Consider the following 21,863-nt stretch of genomic DNA (forward strand, 5'->3'; position numbering starts at 1 on the left):
ATTTTTTTTTAACACAAAGTTGTCCATTTATACAATATTTCTAACACATAGCATGTACATACCAAAAATTACACCCCAAAATAGATTCTCCAACTCCTCCTGACTACGGCGATAACACGTGTGTGAGACTTCCACAGCCTGGCAACATACAGAGGCTGAGTACAGCCAAGCATGGCTGAGCATGGCCGAGCATGGCTGGGTATCACCGAGTATTGCAGGGTATCACAGAGTATGGCTGGGTATTGCAGGGTATCACCGAGTATGATTGAGCATGGCCAAGTATGGCTGAGTATAGCCGAGTATGGCTGGGTATTGCAGAGTATCACCGGGTATGGCTGGGTATTGCAGAGTATCACCGGGTATGGCTGGGTATTGCAGAGTATCACTGAGTATGGCTGGGTATTGCAGGGTATCACCGACTATGGCTGGGTATTGCAGGGTATCACCGAGTATGGTTGGGTATTGCAGGGTATCATCGAGTATGGCTGGGTATTGCAAGGTATCACCAAGTATGGCTGGGTATTGCAGGGTATCACTGAGTATGGCTGGGTATTGCAGAGTATGGCTGGGTATTGCAGGGTATGGCTGGGTATTGCAGGGTATCACAGAGTATGGCTGGTTATTGCAGAGTATGGCTGGGTATTGCAGGGTATCACCGAGTATGGCTGAGTATCACCAAGTATGGCTGGGTATGGCAATTTATGGCAGAGTATTGGCAGGGTATTGCAGGCTATTGCAGAGTATTGCTGAGTATTGCAGAGTATTGGCAGGGCATTGCAGAGTATTGGCAGGGCATTACTGGGTATTGCAGAGTATTGGCAGGGCATCGCAGAGTATTGTCAGGGTATGGTATTGCAGAGTATTGGCAGGGCATTGCTGGGTATTGCAGAGTATTGGCAGGGCATTGCAGAGTATTGCACAGTATCGGCAGGGGATTGCTGGGTATTGCAGAGTATTGGCAGGGAATTGAGGGGTTAATTGTCGGTGAGCAGCGCTGTGGGCACTGCAGATCCAGCCCACAGCACTGCTGACACCGATCTCTCCCCTCTCACTGTACCAATTGTTACAGAGAGGGGAGGGAGGAACCAGCGTCATAATATGAGGCCGGTTTGTTTACAAATGATCGCTCCGTCAAGCGATTGGAGCGATCACGTGGTAAACGGCCGCGATGAGCAGCCGTTTACCGTGATCCGTGATGCACATGTAATTTATGAATAAAAATTGTACATTATTGTGTCCATTTGTGTCCGGAGTTGTTGGTCATTTAAAATCCCACCCAATCAGGGGGAAGCCTTTTTTTTTAATTCTGGGAGGATGTCATATGATGGCCTCCCAGAGTTAAGTAACCGCCCTGTAGCCATCATTCGGCTATGGGCCGGTTGTTAAGTGGTTAAGAGGCAAACCTAGACAATATTATAAAAAGTAGAGACATCACTCTACAGACAAAGTGCCGTATAGTCAAAGCTATGGTATTCCCAGTAGTAACTTATGGCTGTGACAGTTGAACAATAAGGAAGGCTGAATGCCAAAGAATTGATGCTTTTGAACTATGGTGTTGGAGAAGACTCTTGAAAGTCTCTTGGACAGCAACAAGGTCAAACCAGTCAATCCTGAAGGAAATCAACCCTGAATATTCACTGAAAGGACAGATCCTGAAGCTGACCTTGAATACTTTGGCACCTAATGCGAAGAGAGCGCTCATTGGAAAAGACCCTGATGCTGGGAAACATAGAAGGAAAAAGGAGGATGGCAGGAAACAAGATGGATAGATAGCATCATCAAAACAATGAACATGAAGGTAAGCAAGCTCCGGGAGGCCGTGAAGGACAGAAAAGCCTGGTGCACTATGGTCCATGAGGTCATGAAGAGTCAGACATGACTAAACGACAACATGACATATATGGATGTAAAGAACTTTCTACTTTTCATTATGACATTACTGGCAGGAATTTCTACTGCCGTTTTGTCTGGGAAGACAACATGACAACATGATATATATGGATGTATAGAACTTTCTACTTTTCATTATGACATTACTGGCAGGAATTTCTACTGCCGTTTTGTCTGGGAAGATGATCTGTTAAACATTAATGCCAAGCTTATAAACCATCTTGTGGCCCATTTCAGTGGAATTATGTACTGAATGATCTGAGAAACTGCTCTATTGAAGGCATTGTGGATTTGGCCTACAGCAAATTGCAAAAGCAAATTGTTGTTGGCAGAAGCTTCATTTTGGACTTGTGATGAAGATTGCTGTAACAGAACAATTTATGTTTAAAAAAGTGAACCTCCTGAGCCTGGAAAAAGAGAGTATCTTGGATTTATGGGGATTGGAGCTCATTACTTTCCACAAGATGGCAAGAGATAACTTGTCAGGGCCTGGACTTGAACCTGGGACCTCTGCTGTGTCTGGCAATAAGTCTTCTAACTGAGCTACCCAAAATATTGGACAGCATCCTGTCTGTTCCATTGGACAACCCTGCACAAGGCCTTGACTTCTGCTAAAACTTGAACCTTTGCTCCTTCCAAGAATTTTTGCCATCCCCCGTCCTCCCACCACCCCCTCCACAACGGCAGTACTGAAGCCATTTTTTAAAAACATGTTTTTCAAAAACATTCTTTTAACCACTTAAGCCCCGGACCAATTTGCAGCCAAAGGACCAAGCCCCTTTTTGGGATTCGGCACTGCGTCGCTTTAACTGACAATTGCACGGTCGTGCGACGTGGCCCCCAAACAAAATTGAGCTTTCTTTTGATAGTATTTGATCATCTCTGCAGTTTTTATTTTTTGTGCTATAAACAAAAATAGAGCGACAATTTTGAAAAAAATTCAATATTTTTTACTTTTTTCTATAATAAATATCCCCAAAAAATAAAAATAAAACTATTTTTTTCTCTCAGTTTAGGCCAATATCTATTCTTCTACACATTTTTGTTAAAAAAAAAAAAAAATCGCAATTAGAGATTATTGATTGGTTTGCCCAAAAGTTATAGCGTTTACAAAATAGGGGAAAGTTTTATAGCATTTTTATAATTTTTTTCTTTTTTTACTAGTAATGGCGGCGATCAGTGATTTTTTATTGTGACTGCGACATTATGGCAGACACATCGGACATTTTTGACACATTTTTGGGACCATTGTCATTTATACAGCAATCAGTGCTATTTGAATGCACTGATTCCTGTGTAAATGACACTGGCAGTGAAGGAGTTAATCAACTAGGGGGCGAGGAGGGGTTATGTGTGACGTTGTGTGGTCTTTTTTTTTTGTAGGGGGCGTGGCTTGGCATGTGACATCACTGATCGTCTTTCCCTATAACAGGGAACAGGCGATCGGTGACAGCCACACTAGGAAGCACGGAGAGAGGTTTGTTTACACAGACCTCTCCTCGTTCTTCAGCTCTGTGATCCGATTGAGGGACACCAGCGGCGAACAGGTCCGCGGGTTCCGTGGGTCCCGCGGCCACGGAGCTCAGGACCGGGTCGCGAGCGCGCCACCCACGGCTGGGCACTTAAAGAGCAACATACCTGTATGTTGTGTGCCCAGTCGTGACATTCTGCCAACGTAAATGTGCAGGAGTCGGTCCTTACGCGGTTAAAGGTAATTTTAGGCCTGAAAATTACTTAAAACCTCCAAAATATTATTTTAAGTTTTTAAAAGCAGACACCATAGAGAATAAAATGTTGGTGGTTCTAATTTTTTATGTTATATGACATTAGCGCAACTGTTTATGAAAGGCATCCTTTCAGTAAATAATACATTATAGTTAATTTCTGGGTACATAAATGCAATTACCTAACTGTTTTAATAAAATATAAAAGAGGAGGTTGTGCCGAGTAACTAGATATCCATGTCAAGCCTTAAAATTGCATACATCCGCAAAGTTTTCAAAAGCCCATACAGGTCATCAGTTTGGCATTAAGCAGGAGCACTGGTGCTAAAATTATCACTCTCATTCCAGCTTGCATGTGTAGGACAATCTGCATTTTCATACGTTGGTACCCCAATGCACGCATGTGTGAATATGTGTTGGCAGGGGGATAGGAGGGAGGCTCATAAAATGTTTAATTTTTTTTTTTTATGTTTTTATGTCTTCTTATATACTTAAAACATTTTTGGTTTCATGTGTATCTATTTTTACATAACTTTTATTGCTATCACATAGGGGAACAATAGCCCCCTTTGTGATAGCATATAGGTGACAGGTTCTCTTTATGGAGACACCCAGGGTCTATTTTATCCTGAATATCTCCCCTCAAATCCACTGCAGATGACATGGGACCGTGTTCCATTAGTTTTTTTCCATTAGAGGCTGAGCAGACAGAGGTCCGCTGAGCTCCTGCCATCCTTCCCAGCCACGCCTGCCATGACAGCAATGGACAGTAAAGGCGGCTGCTTAAGCCACCTTATGATAGCTCTGACCCTGGCTCCTCCCATGAACTTCCCATGAACTTCCTGATTTAAGTCATGTCTCTGCACTTCCTTTTTGTCAGATTATTGTGCTCTCTTCAGTCAGTATCTAGCTTTTGTCTTCCCTGCTGCTGTCCATATTTTGCTACCACTCATTATCCACCCTTGGTTTGTTCCTTGACTGTGCTTCTGCCCAATTCCAACCTGCATTTACTCATTACCGACATTTGGCTTGTTTACTGACTATACTTCTGGTTAAACCTTACCTGCTTATCTGCTACTGGACCTTAGCTTTCTCACCTTCTGGTGGGGTGATCCTGAGGACTGCGACCTGGTAATAATACGCAGCAAAATCCATCTCCACCATCTGGTGAACACCGGTTAGTACTTTGCACCTCATATGAGCCTGCGTCATCCTCCAGGGTGACTGCCTGTGTACCTATCCTGCTGGTCGGTGGTAGTCCCGCTACTGCTATAGCAACTGGTTTTCGAGCCTGACCCTTGTTTGTGACATAACTTGTGTAACAAAGTTAAACCTAGGATTGGACTATAATTTGTCTTTATGAAATACACAATAACCTTGTGTGGGCTTGAGGAGAATTTCGAGCTTTGATGAGGCCTAACAGCTGTATGGGCCACTAATATTTACTAAATTCTTTGCTAGTCATCATCTAAAGTTATATTATCAAATAACTGTTTCATGGGGGTATTTTAGAGGCTGGTGAAGAGTAGGGGTGAGCTTTGTGTTGGAGTCGAACATACGTTTGACTCGAACATCGGCTGTTTGCCCGTTCGGCGAATTCCGAACATTATGGGGCGTTCGCGCCAAATTTGTGTGGCGCTCACGGCTCACAATGCACTGCAATGACGCAGTGCATTGCTGGCTCATGATTGGCCAAGCATGCACTGTGACCCCGCATGCTTGGCCAATCACAGCGCCGGCAGCGAGGAGAGCCATGATTGGCCACAGGCAGGATGCTCAGGCTCAGGCTGTGTAGTACACGCCCCACACTATATAAAGCCGCCAGCGCGGCGGCCTTGTGCAGTGTGTTGGCGTCTGAAGCAGTTAGTGGGTGTTCTGTGTACCTTCAACACAGTATACACCGATCGTTATCGGCCGATTTTCAATCTTGCTCTTCTGTAGTGGTTGTTGTCTGCATGCACTGCTATATTCACCTCACCTATATAGCTAGTGATCTATCTTTTATAATAGAGCTTGCAGTCAGTAGTGTTAGGAGCTTGTGTGTGCTGTCTGCGTGCTCTGTACCCAGTACACACCGCTATATCCACCTACATAGCTGTTCTCTATTTGAGCCCACTTGCCATCTGCAGGAGTTATTGGAAGTTGTGTGTGCCTCCAGCACAGCACAGTATACATCTGTATATACCCATTTATCTCTGGTGTTCTATAATAAAGGCATCTGCAGGAGTTAGTGGGTGTTTTGTGCCTCCAGCACAATATACACCTGTATCTACCCTTTATTGCTGTTCTCTAATAGAGCCATCTGCAGGGCTTAGTGGGTGTTGTGTGATTCCATTACAGTATACCCCTTTATCTCTGGTGTTCTATAATAAAGGCATCTGCAGGAGTTAGTGGGTGTTGTGTGCCTCCAGCACAATATACACTACCCAACTGCTGTTTTACCCAACTCCCTTCAGGCCATTACCATGTCTGGAAGGCCAGCAAGGAGAGGCAGACAGGCGCGAGCCGATAAAAGAGGGCAAGCAGGCTCTGTGTCTAGAGACAACAGTGCTGGTCGTGGACGCGGTGCATTGTCATCAGCACGTGGCCATGGGACATGCTTGTCCTTCTTTTCGGCAGCTGGACATGTTGAACCGCAACATGCCAATGACTTGGTAGAGTGGATGACCAAGCTCTCTTCATCCTCCTCATCCTCTCTCACCCAGTCTCAGGGTACTAGCAAAGCAGCTGCCAACGCATCATCTTCCCTCCTCTCAATGTCATCATCAGTGACTCCTTCCCTAGACCCACCACGTCCTCCTGAGGAGTCTCCTGAACTCTTTGAGCACAGTGTTGGGTACATGCTCCAGGAGGATGCCCAGTGTTTTGTAGGCTCTGATGATGACACTCAGCTAGAGGAAGGCAGTAGCGTGAATGCAGAGAGAGGGGATGCTCAAGAAGGACAGCAATCTGGCAGTCATGTTCCACAAGCTGCAGCATATTGCCAGGTTTGCTACAGCGATGAAGAGGGAGGGGATGATGAGGGCACTGACTCCACGTGGGTGCCTGGTAGGAGAGAGGAGGAGGACGAGGAGGAGGCACATGTCCAACGAGGCAGGATGCCCTCCGGGGGCCAGCTTAGGGGCAGAACACCGACTGAATCACACCGCAGAGCTCCGCCTGTGCAGGGCGCTGCCTCTGCGCGTTATTCTAAAAGTTCTTTGGTGTGGGCCTTTTTTGAGACGAGTGCATCAGATCGCACCGCTGCTATTTGCAACATATGTCTCAAGCTTATCTCGCGTGGCCAAAACATCAGCCGCTTGGGCACCACATGCTTGACCAGACATATGTTGACCTGCCATGCAGCTCGTTGGCAAGTGTACCTCAAAGACCCACACCAAAGAACAAAGCGGACTTCTCCTTGCTCCTCATCAGCTGGCATCTCCAACCCCACTAGACCTTCAGTCCTCTCTGAAACCTGCTCTGAGAGGTGTCACAGTCAAGTGCTTCCGGGCACTCTGCTAGCAGTACACCCACGTCCGATTATAGCAGGCAAATGTCCCTGCCCTAGCTGCTGGACCGGCGAAAGAAGTTTACTCCCAGCCATCCACATGCCCAGCGGTTGAATGCTAGCTTGGCTAAAATGCTAGCACTTCAACTGCTGCCTTTTCAGTTGGTAGAACGGAAGGCGATTCCGACTCTCTACCGGCATGTGGAAGGCAATGTTCTTGCCTCGCTGGACAGGGCAGTCAGCGGTAAGGTGCATATTACCGCTGACTCATGGTCCAGCAGGCATGGACAGGGACGTTACCTGTCTTTCACAGCCCATTGGGTCACTCTTCTGGCAGCTGGGAAGGATGCAGGACAAGGTGCAGTAGTGTTGTAGGTTGTTCCGCCACCACGCCTCCAAAATGCTACTATTGGTTGTGACACACCTCTCTCCTCCACCCCCTCCTCTTCTTCTTCCTCCATGGCCTCTTCCAGTGCTCTGTCCTCAGAACCAGTGGTGCTCCGTAGGCATTCCAGGGGCTACGCAAGTACGCAGGCAAAACGATGCCATGCTGTGCTTGCGCTGGTTTGTTTGGGGGACAGGAGCCACACTGGGGCGGATGTTTTGTCAGCTCTGCAGGGGCAGGCCGAGAGGTGGTTGACGCCACGCCAGCTTAAGCCAGGAATGGTGGTTTGTGACAATGGCACCAACCTCCTCTCCGCCCTCCGACAGGGACAACTGACCCATGTGCCCTGTGTAGCTCACGTCCTTAACCTGGTGGTGCAGCGGTTCTTGGGCAGGTACCCCGGCTTACAGGATGTCCTGAAGCAGGCCAGGAAAGTCTGTGTGCATTTCCGCCAATCATTTAATGCCTGTGCTCGGCTGGCTGAGCTCCAAAAGGAGTTGAACCTGCCCAAGAACTGCCTTATATGTGACATGCCCACCAAGTGGAACTCAACGTTGGCCATGCTGCAGCGGCTGCACACGCAGCAGAGGGCCATCAATGAGTACCTGTGCGACTACGGCACCAGGACAGGGTCAGGGGAGCTCGTTTTTTTCTCACCACGCCAGTGGGGCATGATCAGGGATGCATGCACTGTCCTGTCACCGTTTGAGGAGGCCACAAGGATGGTGAGCAGTGACAGTGCATGCATCAGTGACACTGTACCTCTTGTCCACCTGTTGGAGCATACGCTGCGTGGAATAATGGACAGGGCACTTGAGGCAGAACAGAGGCAGGAAGAGGAGGACTTCCTTGCCTCTCAAGGCCCCCTTTATCCAGACAGTGTTCCTGCTGTGTCACCCATCACACAGGAAGAGGATGAGGAGGAGGAAGAGGAGGAGGAGGATGATTGTGTCAGCATGGAGGTAGAGGCTGGCACTCAGCATCAGCAGCAGCAGTCTTGTAGGGATGATTTACAGTCCCAAGAAACACGTGGACTTGTACGTGGATGGGAGGAGGTAGCTGCGGATCATGTTGCCCTTAGTGACCCAAAGGACTCCGGACCGAATGCCTCAGCTAACCTACGCTGCATGGCCTCCCTGATCCTGCAAAGCCTGCGGAAGGATCCTCATATTCTTCGGATCAAGGAGAGGGACCATTACTGGCTGGCCACTCTCCTTGATCCACGGTACAAGGGTAAGGTTGCCGACCTTATCTTGCCATCGCAGAGGATGAGACATCTCCGGGAGGCCTTGCAGAATGGTCTGTGCAACGCGTTCCCAGAGACTGGGAGGTTACAAACTCCTGGTCCTGGACAACGTGTTGCTGAGGCATTGGTCAGAAGGAGCGGTGGAGAAGGTGGCCGTCTGACTGATGCTTTCAGACAATTTTTTAGTCCGCAGCCCCAAGGTATGATCGGTTCCAGCAACCATCGCCAGCGTCTGATTTACATGGTGCAGGAATACCTAGGGGCAAGGTCAGACTTGGACACCTTTCCCACTGAAAATCCTCTGGCTTACTGGGTCTTGAGGATGGATCACTGGTCAGAGCTTGCACAGTATGCAATTGAGCTACTGGCCTGTCCTGCATCCAGTGTTCTTTCGGAACGCACCTTCAGTGCTGCTGGTGGCTTTGTTACCGATCACAGGGTGCGCCTGTCCACCGAATCAGTTGATCGACTGACCTTCATCATGATGAATCAGTCTTGGATCACCCACAGCTACCAAGCACCTGAAGCTGATGTAACCGAATAATTTTTTTTGAAATATCACATCCCTTCAAGACTGCCTATGCTGATGCTGAGTGACTGTCCTGTTATGTTGATTGTCTATCCTCTTCCTCCTCCGCTGATATGTTGGAAGAACATTTCTGGTTCTGGGTGATGCCATCAGCCCAATTTTTCTGCCCCTGTTTAACAGGGGCGTTTAATTACAATTTTTAATGCAATGCTTTGCAGCAGGGCTAATTCCTGCAATAAAACTAGAGTATATGGGAGAGGTTGCAGTGTGGTGGCACCAGCACCAGTGCCTAAGGCCCAATTTTTCTGCCCCTGTTTAACAGGGACATGTAATTACAATTCTTGATATAATATTTCACAGGAGGGCCCGTTCCTGTGCCCACCCAGAGTAACTGTGAGGACTTATAGTGTTGTGGCACCAGCACCACAACCACCAAAGGTCAATTTTTCTACCACTGTTCAACAATGGCATGTAATTACAATTCTTGATATAATCGTTCACAGCAGGGCGCTCCAGCGCCCACCAAGAGTCACTTTCAGGGCTTACAATGTTGTGGCAAAGCCAACACCTTGTTCCGCCATTCCTGCAGAGCATATAGGGCAGGCCCCTACTTTCAAACATCCAACTTACAAACATCTCCTACTTGCAAACGGAAGGAGACAACAGCAAGTGAGATGAAAAAAGATGGACGACAAAACAAATTATACAGGGGTGATAACCCTTCCCTATGTTTTCCAAAAAGCTTAAAAATCGTTTTTTTGACTGGAGCTACACTTTAAAAATGTACCAGTTGAAAATTACAAACAGATTCAACTTAAAGAGGAAGTAAACCCTTCCAAACAACTTGGACCTATAGGTAAGCCTAGATTAAGGCTTACCTGTAGGTCCAAGCAATATCTCCTAAACCTATATGGTTTAGGAGATATTTGCCCGAAAATGGGCACCGCTGTCTACGGCGCATGCGCCGTAGACAGCGGCGCGCAGGCGCACTAAATGCGGCAAATCCAAGAATGGATTTGCCTAATTTGTCGACTCCCGTGCGCATGCGCGGTAGTGACGTCATCGCGGCTTGGCCGTATGGCAGCGGCGGAGCTGCGAGACGCGACTCCCGTGCGCATGCGCGGGAGTGACGTCATCGCGGCTGCGCCGCTGTGATTCGTCGGAGCTGCGAGACGCCACCAGCAACATGGATGCGGCGGACTACAGGGGACAGCGGCGACTTCGCTGGCTCCTGTGTCAGGTAAGTGACACATAATGAGCTACTATGCGATGCATAGTAGTCCATTATGCTTTACCTTTGCAGGGAAAAAAAGAGGAAGTAAACCCATCAGGGTTTACTTCCTCTTTAACACAACAAACCTACACAGTCCCTGTCTTGTTTGCACCGCCTGTATACTGCTGTTCTGAGTATATAGGGCCTGGGGGCCACACGCATTTCCTTTTTTTAATATGGGTACGGGGTTCCCCTTAATATGCGTACAAGACCCAAAGCGGCTGGTAATGGGCAGGGAGGGCTACCCATGCCATTTTTCTCAATGATTTTCAACCATATTGCAGAAACCAGATATAACATTAAAACCGCAAGCAGTTTTAAATTATGTTATTTCCGTTTAATGTCATTTTGTGCAGGGACTGTTCTAAAGACGGGAAACACGTGGCACTTCACAGGCATACTACAGACACCCCCCAGGCACCATATTTAAAGGAATATTTCACTTTTTTTTCACTTTAATCGTCATTAAAATCAGTGCTCCCGCCAAAAGGGCCATTTTTAAAAACATTTTAGGCATTGACCCATGTCCCCTGGGGCAGGAGCCAGGTCCCCAAACCCTTTTTAGGACAGTATCTTGCATATTAGTCGTTAAAATTAGCACTTTTAATTTCGAACGTTCGAGTCCCATAGACTTCAATGGGGTTCTAAAGTTCGTACGAAAATGGGGTCCGTTCTAAAGTTCTGGTGCGAACCGAACCGGGGGGTGTTCGGCTCATCCCTAGTGAAGAGATATGTAACCATTTTCAATTTCACATTTTATATGAGCCATTGTGAAGCATCCATTATCTGTTTTGTGGATCAGTTCTATTTACATACATATATATTAAGGAAATTGGTTGCACATACTTACCTGTAATTTCTAAGCAATTTGAATTGTTTTAACAATCCAAGCCAGTTCTAGGCAGAATGGCATATCCCTTCCTCGAACCGTTAGGGAATATGAACAAATGTTCCTCTTTAAGGAACTCGCTAGTTCGTTCCATATGGGCTGCAAGTGACTTAACTAAATCCAACTTTTTACATTGGTCTTCTATACCATAGTCTGGGAAGGCTGGAAGAATTGTTTCCCGATTTAAATGAAAGGAGGTAGATACATTCAGCAAAAAACTCGGTAGTGGCCTTAGAACTATTATGTCTTGTAGAGGCAAGCAGCAAGGCTCTTTCAATGAAAAGGCAAAAAGTTCTGAGATTTTCCTTGTGGAGGCAATAGCACTTACAAAGATGGTTTGTAAAGTCAAGTGGAACAGAAAACATGATGAGAGTGGCTCAAATGGTAGTAAGAGATGAGCTTTTTCAGTACCAGGGTCAAGTCCCATTTGGGAAAGTACATTTTCACTGGAAGACAAATCTTCACTGCAGCCTTAAAGAAATCGGATGACCAAAAGGATTAAAGGCCCATCTATGATTTGACATTGCCGATATTGCTGAAACCTGTACCCCCAAGGAATTATATGGCAAGCCGCTTTCCAGGCTGTTTTGAAGGAAGTCTAGAACGTATGACACGCCATACGCAAAAAAGTTTTCCAAACTCGATGGTAGGCAGAGTTTGTAGAATTTATTTTCTGGCTTTTAAAAGTGCTCCTACCACACTTTTGGAGAGTTGTAGATCTCTCAGAGACCTCCTTTCAACCTCCATACAGCTAGCTTCAACCAGTTGGGGTTCAGGTGATAAACTCCATTCTAATGCAGAAGATCTTGACAAACAGGTAGACGAACAGATTGTTCCAGCTTAATTTTCCAGGCTAACGTGAACCAGGGCCTCCTTTGCCAAAAGGAGATGAATTACTATGGCCGATACCTTCTCTCTCTGGATCTTCAGGAGAACTTTGAGTATCAGGGGAAGCGGAGGGAACACATATACTAGATGAAAGTTCCAAGGTCTGATCAGAGCTCAGAGTTTCCTCTCTAGGCCATCAGGTCTACGGCTGGAGTCCCCCGCATGTAAATTTTTCTGTGCAGATAACTGGGATTGAGGCTCCACTCATTGCAGTTGAGACGACCCGCTAAGACATTCTGTGAACCTGGAAGGTGAGTGGCTGTTAGTAATTTGACATTTCCCTCTGCCTATTGGAATATCTGGCACATGATTTTTAGTAGAGGAAGGCTCTTCATACCGCCCAGTCGGTTCACATAGGCTACTGTGGTCCAGTTGTCGGAAATCATTTTGACTGGCCATCCTTGCAAAAGGGTCCGAAAAGCCAACAGAGTGTGACGGACCACCTCCAGTTCCAGAAAATTTGAACAGTAAGCCTCCCCGTTTCTCCATCTGCCCTGGGCTCACTATCTCAAGCAATGGGTTCCCCAGCCCTGCAGACTGGTGTCTGTCATTACTACAATTCGATCTTGTAGTGCCAGAGGAATTCTAGCATTCAAGTGACCGTCCACCAGGTCAAGGACCGAGTTACTGTCAAAGGAAGCAATTTCTTCTGAGACAAGGAACGGTAATCCCACTGGTGAAGGAAATTGAACTGGAACATCCTCCTTCGCCACCTGGCCAATGACAACACCGGAAAGGAGGCCCAGATACTGCATACATTCTTTTGCCGAAAGAGATGATCCTGATATCAATATTTTTGTAGGTAACTGTTCTTCTTGTACATTCCTCTGATGAAGAAATACTAGACCTAAGTTCGTATTGAACAGGACTGCCAAATACTCCAGAACTGAAGAAGTCGTCTGCATTTGGCTTTCCTTGAGATTTATCAGCCAACCAAATTGAGTAAGTGTCTCGCACACTAGGACTACCTGATCATGCATAATGCCACTTGATGGAGTGACCAGCAAAACATCTTCAAAGTAGTGGAAAATCTGGATACCCTCGAGTCTGAGAGTCGCAACGGTTGCTGAAGACATCTTTGAAAAAGTCAGAGGAGCAGAACAGAGACCAAAGGGAAGACAACAAAATTGGATGTGAGCACCTTCTACATTGAATCTAAAAAAACAGAGATGTTCCGGATTGGTGGGAACATGGAGATATGTGTCTGTTAGGTCAATTGAGACCATCCAGTCTTCTGGCTTCACCACCGAGATGATAGTCTCCAGTGACTCCATCTTGAAGGGGGGAACTTTTATGAAAGAATTTAAAAACTTAAAATACAGAGCTGGTCTGAAGGCTCCTGATGACTTTGTAACTAGGAATAGAGGGGAATATATACTTTCTCTGCATTCCCCCTCTGGAACTGGAAGAATAGCATGTACTCTTAGTAATGCAGATTGTGCTCTCCTAACCAGTCTAGGCCTAGCACGGCCACCATTAGGACACTTGGGCAATATAGCCCTGGTATCATAGCTCCCAACTGTCCCTGATTTTGAGGGACTGTCCCTGATTTGGAGCAATGTCCCTCTGTCCCTCTTTTCCCCTCATTTGTCCCTTATTTTAGTCTGATCCATATAGTTGTATATAAAATGCACTATTTATCTTTCAAAAAGTGTTTCCCAGTGCTAAACCTCTCATCAAAATCCTAAATTGCTGCATTTGTACATTTGAAAAGCCAATACAAAGGAATAATAGTAGTAAAAAGAAGCATTGGTGGGTTTAACCAATCTTTTTGGGGGTTAATTCTCCTTTAACCACTTGCCGACCGCCTCACGCCGATGTACGTCGGCAGAATGGCACGGGCAGGCATAAGCACGTACATGTACGTGATTTGCCTCCCGCGGGTCGGGGGCCCGATCGGGCCCCCGCCCGGTGCCTGCGGCGGTCGGTTTTCGTTCGGGAGCGATCCCGGACGAGGGGACGGCCATTCATTCATGGCCACCCCCTCGCGATCGCTCCCGACGAATGGAAATCCCCGGTGACATCACTTCCTCTCCTGTAATGTAAACACAGGAGAGGAAGTGATGTATTCTCTCCTCCGTGTCGGTATTTTTCGTTCCGACACGGAGGAGAGCGGATCAGTGAGTTGCACCAACACATCCCACACACAGTAGAACATGCCAGGCACACTCACACCCCCCCTTTACCCCCCGATCACCCCCCCAATTACCCCTGCCCCCCCAGTCACAGTGACACCAATGTCATTTTTTTTTTTTTTTTTTTTTTTTTTGCATTGGTGTCATTTGTGACTGTAATAACTGTTAGGGCAGTTAGGGTTAGCCCCCTTTAGTTCTAATGTACCCCCCTAACCCCCCCAATAAAGGTTTAACCCCGTGATCACCCCCCGTCGCCAGTGTCACTAAGGCTGGGTTCACATTGCAGCGGTTTATGAGAACGAATGTGATTCGCACCGCACTGCAGTGCAAATCACATCCGATCTCTGTGCGATTCGAGTTCAGCCATTCGCCGCACCCGCCGCACCCGCCACACCCGCCGCACCCGCCGCAAATTCGCACGGGACCCTTTTTTTGGCCCGCAGCAGAATCGGATCGCATGGGTGTTCACACCATGCGATCCGAGTTTGCAGATCGCACTGCGATATGCGAACTGATCTGGGGGTGTCAGTAACATTTCACTGACACTCCCAGCAGTTCGCATAGGGCAGTGTGAACTGCCGCCGGGAGGCATGCGATGCGGGAACCCGCCGCGGATTCGCGGCGTTTCCGCATCGCTCCAGTGTGAACCCAGCCTAATAAGCGATCATTTTTCTGATCGCCGTATTAGTGTCACAGGTGACGCTAGTTAGGCAGGTAGGTATTTAGGTTCGCCGCAGCTTTTTATAGCGCTAGGGACCCCCATATACTACCGCATAAAGCCCCCTGATTGCCCCCTAGTTAACCCTTTCACCAGTGATCACCATATAACTGTTACAGGTGACGCTGGTTGGTTAGTTATTTTTTTATAGTTTCAGGGCACCCGCCATTTATTACCTAATAAAGGTTTAACCCCCTGATCACCCGGCAGGTGTCATTTGTGACTAATAACTGTTAGGGCAGTTAGGGTTAGCCCCCTTTAGTTCTAAGGTACCCCCCTAACCCCCCCAATAAAGGTTTAACCCCGTGATCACCCCCCGTCGCCAGTGTCACTAAGGCTGGGTTCACATTGCAGCGGTTTATGAGAACGGATGTGATTCGCACCGCACTGCAGTGCAAATCACATCCGATCTCTGTGCGATTCGAGTTCAGCTATACAGATAGTATGGCTGAATTCGTGTCGCACCCGCCGCACCCGCCGCAAACTCGCACGGGACCCTTTTTTTGGTCCGCAGCAGAATCGGATCGCATGGGTGTTCACACCATGCGATCCAAGTTTGCAGATCGCACTGCGATATGCGAACTGATCTGGGGGTGTCATTAACATTTCACTGACACTCCCAGCAGTTCGCATAGGGCAGTGTGAACTGCCGCCGGGAGGCATGCGATGCGGGAACCCGCCGCGCATTCGTGGCGTTCCCGCATCGCTCCAGTGTGAACCCAGCCTAATAAGCGATCGTTTTTCTGATCGCTGTATTAGTGTCACAGGTGACGCTAGTTAGGCAGGTAGGTATTTAGGTTCGCCGCAGCTTTTTATAGCGCCAGGGACCCCCATATACTACCGCATAAAGCCCCCTGATTGCCCCCTAGTTAACCCTTTCACCAGTGATCACCATATAACTGTTACAGGTGACGCTGGTTGGTTAGTTATTTTTTTATAGTTTCAGGGCACCCGCCATTTATTACCTAGTCTCACTAGTGTACCCCTAAATTTAGGGGTGTCTACTTTCTAAAATGGGGTCATTTGGGGGGGGGGTTTGTGCCATCTTGGCATTTTATGGCCTTCAAAACTGTAACGCCCTTAGAAAGCCTGAAGGCGGTGCTTGGTTTTTGGGGCCCCGTACGCGGCTAGGCTCCCAAAAAGTCCCACATATGTGGTATCCCCGTACTCAGGAGAAGCAGCAGAATTTATTTTGGGGTGTCATTTCACATATGCCCATGGCATGCGTGAGCAATATATCATTTAGTGACAACTTTGTGAAAAAAAAAAAAAGTTTGTAATTTTCCCGCAACTTGTGGCAAAATATAAAATATTCCATGGACTCAACATGCCTCTCAGCAAATAGCTTGGGGTGTCTACTTTCTAAAATGGGGTCATTTGTGGGGGTTTTGTGCCATCTTGGCATTTTATGGCCTTCAAAACTGTAATAGGTAGTGAGAAGTGAACTCAAAAAATTACGCCCTTAGAAAGCCTGAAGGCGGTGCTTGGTTTTCGGGGCCCCGTACGCGGCTAGGCTCCCAAAAAGTCCCACATATGTGGTATCCCCGTACTCAGGAGAAGCAGCAGAATTTATTTTGGGGTGTCATTTCACATATGCCCATGGCATGCATGAGCAATATATCATTTAGTGACAACTTTGTGAAAAAAAAAAAAAAAAAAAAAAAAGTTTGTAATTTTCCCGCAACTTGTGGCAAAATATAAAATATTCCATGGACTCAACATGCCTCTCAGCAAATAGCTTGGGGTGTCTACTTTCTAAAATGGGGTCATTTGTGGGGGTTTTGTGCCATCTTGGCATTTTATGGCCTTCAAAACTGTAATAGGTAGTGAGGCGTGAAATCAAAAATTTACGCCCTTAGAAAGCCTGAAGGCGGTGCTTGGTTTTCGGGGCCCTGTACGCGGCTAGGCTCCCAAAAAGTCCCACATATGTGGTATCCCCGTACTCAGGAGAAGCAGCAGAATTTATTTTGGGGTGTCATTTCACATACGCCCATAGCATGTGTGAGCAATATATCATTTAGTGACAACTTTGTGTAAAAAAAAAAAAAAAATTTTTTTTTTGTCATTATTCAATCGCTTGAGGCAAAAAAATAAAATATTCAATGGGCTCAACATGCCTCTTATCAATTTCCTTAGGGGGTCTACTTTCCAAAATGGGGTCATTTGGGGGGGTTTTGTACTGCCCTGTCATTTTAGCACCTCAAGAAATGAGATAGGCAGTCGTAAACTAAAAGCTGCGTAAATTCCAGAAAACGTACCTTAGTTTGTAGATGTGACAACTTTTGCGCAAACCAATAAATATACAATTATTGACTTTTTTTTTACCAAAGACATGTGGCTGAATACATTTTGGCCTAAATGTATGACTAAAATTGAGTTTATTGGATTTTTCTAATAACAAAAAGTAGAAAATATCATTTTTTTTCAAAATTTGCGGTCTTTTTACGTTTATATCGCAAAAAATAAAAATCGCAGAGGCAATCAAATACCATCAAAAGAAAGCTCTATTTGTGGGAAGAAAAGGACGCAAATTTTGTTTGGGTACAACATTGCATGACCGCGCAATTACCAGTTAAAGCAGCGCAGTGCCAAAGTGTAAAAAGACCTCTGGTCATTTACCAGCAAAATGGTCCGGTCTGAAAGTGGTTAAGGGGTCGTGGTGGGGGGGGGGGGGGATTTCCTATGCCTACATACATTTGCTAGTAGGTGTCCCTCATTGCCATCTCAAAAAGTTGGGAAGTATTGGTATTGTTGAATAAAATGTACTCATTACATGTTTGGTGCTCTGAGTGGTATTGCTACTGTTTTTGCTGACTTGGGGGCCTTTACACCATTTATGAACATCTGATTGTTACCTAACTTTTGTGCTGAATTATGTGAACATAAATGTTATTGGCTTTTACTTTGTTGAATAACCATCTTTATAAATAATAATCTAGTTCTCTTTTACCCATAGTCTTGTTATTTCACTTTAGTAGCCTGGCGTGTCAGTAGGATTGAGGCCCTTGCAGGGTTGTGGTGGAGAACAGAGGACGCATCTGAACCAGTGTCTCCCACATGGGTAGCTCTACACAGGTCCACACTGGGGCCAACTTCTTGCACACAAGCCCACTGCATTCAGAAAATGCCCCCAATGCCATATGTTGGTATAAAAGCATGATCTAAAAATATTTAAAGAACAAAGAATACTATTTATGTACATTTTAGCTCATTACCTGACTGTATGTCAGGGCGATTACAATGCCTTCCCAGAGTATCCAGTGTCCACGGAGGGGTACATTCACAATAGAAGGATCCAGGGGTGTTTACACAGCGACCATTGCGACACAATCCTCTATCCTGACATTCATCAACATCTAAAAATTAGGTAAATAGAAAATTAAAAAAGTAATTCAGAACCAGGTTTTATGCCTTCTTGGAAACGCTTTAATCAGTACCATATAATTAATATATCCAAGAGCAGCGTTTAAATAAAGTCAACAGAAGGATTCAACAGTCATGCTAATGTAAACAAAAATTAAAGAATGCTGCATGACATACAGTGTGACGAGCAAGGCGTTGTTGGTAATTATGATGAGATGACTAAACAGTGGCGGCCCGTCCATAGGGGGCGCCTGGGCGCCGCCCCCCCCCCCCAGTCACCAAAGAAAAAAAATGAAAAAAAAAATGAAAAAAATTTTTTTTTTTTTAAAACTGGCCCTTTAAAAAAAAAAAAAAAAAAATGAAAAAAGGTCCTTAGGTGCACTGTGTCCGGGCGCCGGGCGCAGTGCACTATGGGAAACACCACGTCAATGCAATCATGAGATTGCAGACGTGGAGCTTCATTTGCGGGATTTTAACCCGCCTTGTGGCGCAAATGAAAGTGCCAATTAGCTTCCCCCCGTAGAATCACTACGGGCGGGAGCATTGTTGTTTAATTTAGAGGTTACTTCCGGGTTTTACGAAAACCGGAAGTGACCTCACAGCTCCATTCTTTGCATGGCCCGAGCGGAGCTGGAAGCAAGGTAAGTGCCTTGCAGCCCTGAGGCTTTTTGTTAGTACTGTTAGAAGCCAGATTAGATCCCCCCCCCCCCCCCTTTTCACTACACATTCCAAAAAATTGAATGCAAGTGTGATTATAACCCTCCTGCATTTACTCCACTGAATTTTGCTCACAAATCGGCTGATATCATCAGAACTCTGTATGTCACTCTGCTCTTCACCCCCCTTCAGGTAGACTGCTCCGGATACAGTAACTCATGGCATGGCAGCTGCCAGCTACTTTGTGGGACTCTGTGATAAGATGGGGAAGCTTCACAGCAACAGGTTGTTTTAAAATGTGGAAAACTCAAAACGGACATTCAGGCTGGGAAGAAGTGTGTTCTGTGTATGTGTGTGTATTGTATGTACTGGGTGTTCTGTGTGTGTGTGTGTATTGTATGTACTGTGTGTGTTCTGTGTATGTACTGTGTGTGTATTATATGTACTGTGTGTTCTGTGTGTGTGTGTGTGTGTGTGTGTGTGTGTGTGTGTATGTGTGTGTATTATATGTACTGTGTGTGTGTGTGTGTGTGTGTGTGTGTGTATTGTATGTACTGTGTGTGTGTTGTATGTACTGGGTGTTCTGTGTGTGTGTGTGTTGTATGTACTGGGGGTTCTGTGTGTGTGTGTGTGTGTGTGTGTATTGTATGTACTGTGTGTTGTGTGTGTGTGTAATGTACTATGTGTGTTCTGTGTATGTACTGTGTGTGTATTGTATGTACTGTATGTACTGTGTGTTCTGTGTGTGTGTATTGTATGTACTGTGTATGTACTGTGTATTCTGTGTATGTATTGTGTGTACTGTGCGTCCTGTGTGTGTTCTGTGTATGTATTGTATGTACTGTGTGTGTTCTGTGTATGTACTGTATGTACTGTGTGTTCTGTGTGTGTGTGTATCGTATGTATTGTATGTACTGTGTGTTTCGTGTATGTATTGTGTGTACTGTGCGTCCTGTGTGTGTTCTGTGTATGTATTGTATGTACTGTGTGTGTATTGTATGTTCTGTATGTACTGTGTGTTCTGTGTATGCACTGTGCGTTCTGTGAATATACCGTGTGTATTGTATGTGCTGTGTATGTACTGTGTGTATTGTATCTGTTGTGTATGTACTGTGTGTTCTCTGTATGCATTGTGTGCTCTGTATGTACTGTGCGCTCTGTGTATGTATTCGGGTATTAGGAGCCATGACAGCAGAGGATGGGTAGATAGGGACCTGGAGGGGTTTGCGCCCCCCCAACATTTTTTATCACCAGCCGCCACTGTGACTAAACATTTATTTACTTAAATATTATGAAGATAATTCTAATGTTTTAGACTCACATGGTATATATCACTGTTATATATACATTTTTCAGTACCGTTTTTTTATCCTAAACAGTTGTGCAAAATATCTCCCAGACTAAGACGAGGAACCAAACAAACAAACACCTCCTCCAGCTTTCAGCTGCTGTTTTTTTTTTTTTTTTTGGAGTTCCTATTGGTTTTTTGTAGCAGACCTTCAGATAGCTAGCATGTCATTATGATAAGGCTGATCCTTTCACAAATAATGCAAACAAGCAGTTTTATGGGTTTTCCTATGGACTTTAATAGGGTGCAGTAAAGAAACTACCGATATTGCAGCCCCCAGGGTTAGGGGCCCAGGATATGTGTAAGCAGGGCCAGCCCCTCCTGAATGGCAGCAGCAAGGAGTATAGTCATGCAGTACCATACCACCTGCATTCCCATACATCACCGAATATAATATTTGCATTCCTCCTAACTTTTGAACTTCAAAATGAGGCACACTTTAAGAAGGAAGTAACCTTGCATAGCGTGCCACTGCAAATGTGGGCGTTGTCAAACTTCTGACAGTGGGAGGAGCTTAAGGGGCATCATTAAACATTAAAAAGCTTATTGTTTCACAAGGAAGAGTCTCATGGATACATACAAACCCCAGCACATTCATTAAAAAAAGGATAAACGCATGCAGGGTTTGGAGTGCATTACAAACAGAGTGCAGGGTTCTGGGATGAGCTATGAACAGATTGCAGGGTTCTGGGATGAGCTATGTGCAGAGTGAAATGTTCCAGGATGAGCTATGAACAGAGTGCAGGGTTCTGGGTTGAGCTGTGTACAGAGTGCAGGGTTCTGGGATGAGATTAGTACAGAGTGCAGGGTTCTGGGATGAGCTATGTACAGAGTGCAGGGTTTTTGGATGATCTGTGTTCAGAGTACAGGGTTGTAGGGTGAGCTATATATAAAGAGCGCAGGGTTCTAGCATGAGCTATGTACAGAGTGCAGGGTTCTGAGATGAGATAAGTACACAGTGCAGGGTTCTGGGATGAGCTATGTACAGCGTTCAGGGTTCTGGTATAAGCTATGTACAGAGTGCAGGGTTCTGGGATGAGCAATGTACAGGGTGCAGGGTTATGATATGAGCTACATAAAGGGTGCAGGGTTCTGGGATGAGCTAAACAGGGTGTAGGGTACTGGGATGAGCTATATACAGGGTGCAGCAGAGGAGTAATTAGAACCTTCAGGCCCTGGTGCAAGAAACTATGAAGGGCCCCGACCTTTGGCCTGGGCCATTGCTTCCGATCCCAGAGCCCTTTCCACTGATCCCATGACCCTTTATAGTGCCACAGCGGATCCCTTTCACATGTTGTGCAGTCCTGCAGTCTTGGGCCCCGCCATGG

At 46.1% G+C, this 21,863-nt stretch overlaps 1 protein-coding gene across 9 annotated transcripts in view; it reads right to left on the reverse strand.

The window, feature by feature from the left end:
* LTBP3 (latent transforming growth factor beta binding protein 3) overlaps positions 1-21,863 on the reverse strand; it is a 1,616,087-nt gene that overhangs the window by 453,021 nt on the left and 1,141,203 nt on the right. For 5 of the 9 annotated variants that reach the window (XM_077457876.1, XM_077457830.1, XM_077457857.1 and 2 more), the window contains one exon: positions 18,368-18,523. The exons of 2 other annotated variants lie outside the window; for them this stretch is intronic. In XM_077457876.1, coding sequence (XP_077314002.1) covers positions 18,368-18,523 — 156 coding nt within the window. The remainder of the gene's footprint in view (positions 1-18,367; positions 18,524-21,863) is intronic. 2 more of the 9 variants (XM_077457819.1, XM_077457848.1) reach the window with 1 other exon arrangement.

This window comes from Lithobates pipiens, unplaced genomic scaffold (genome assembly GCF_037356315.1).
Source record: "Lithobates pipiens isolate NorthernLeopardFrog02 unplaced genomic scaffold, aLitPip1_a1.2 Scaffold_10, whole genome shotgun sequence".
In the NCBI taxonomy this organism is placed as follows: Eukaryota; Metazoa; Chordata; class Amphibia; order Anura; family Ranidae; genus Lithobates; species Lithobates pipiens.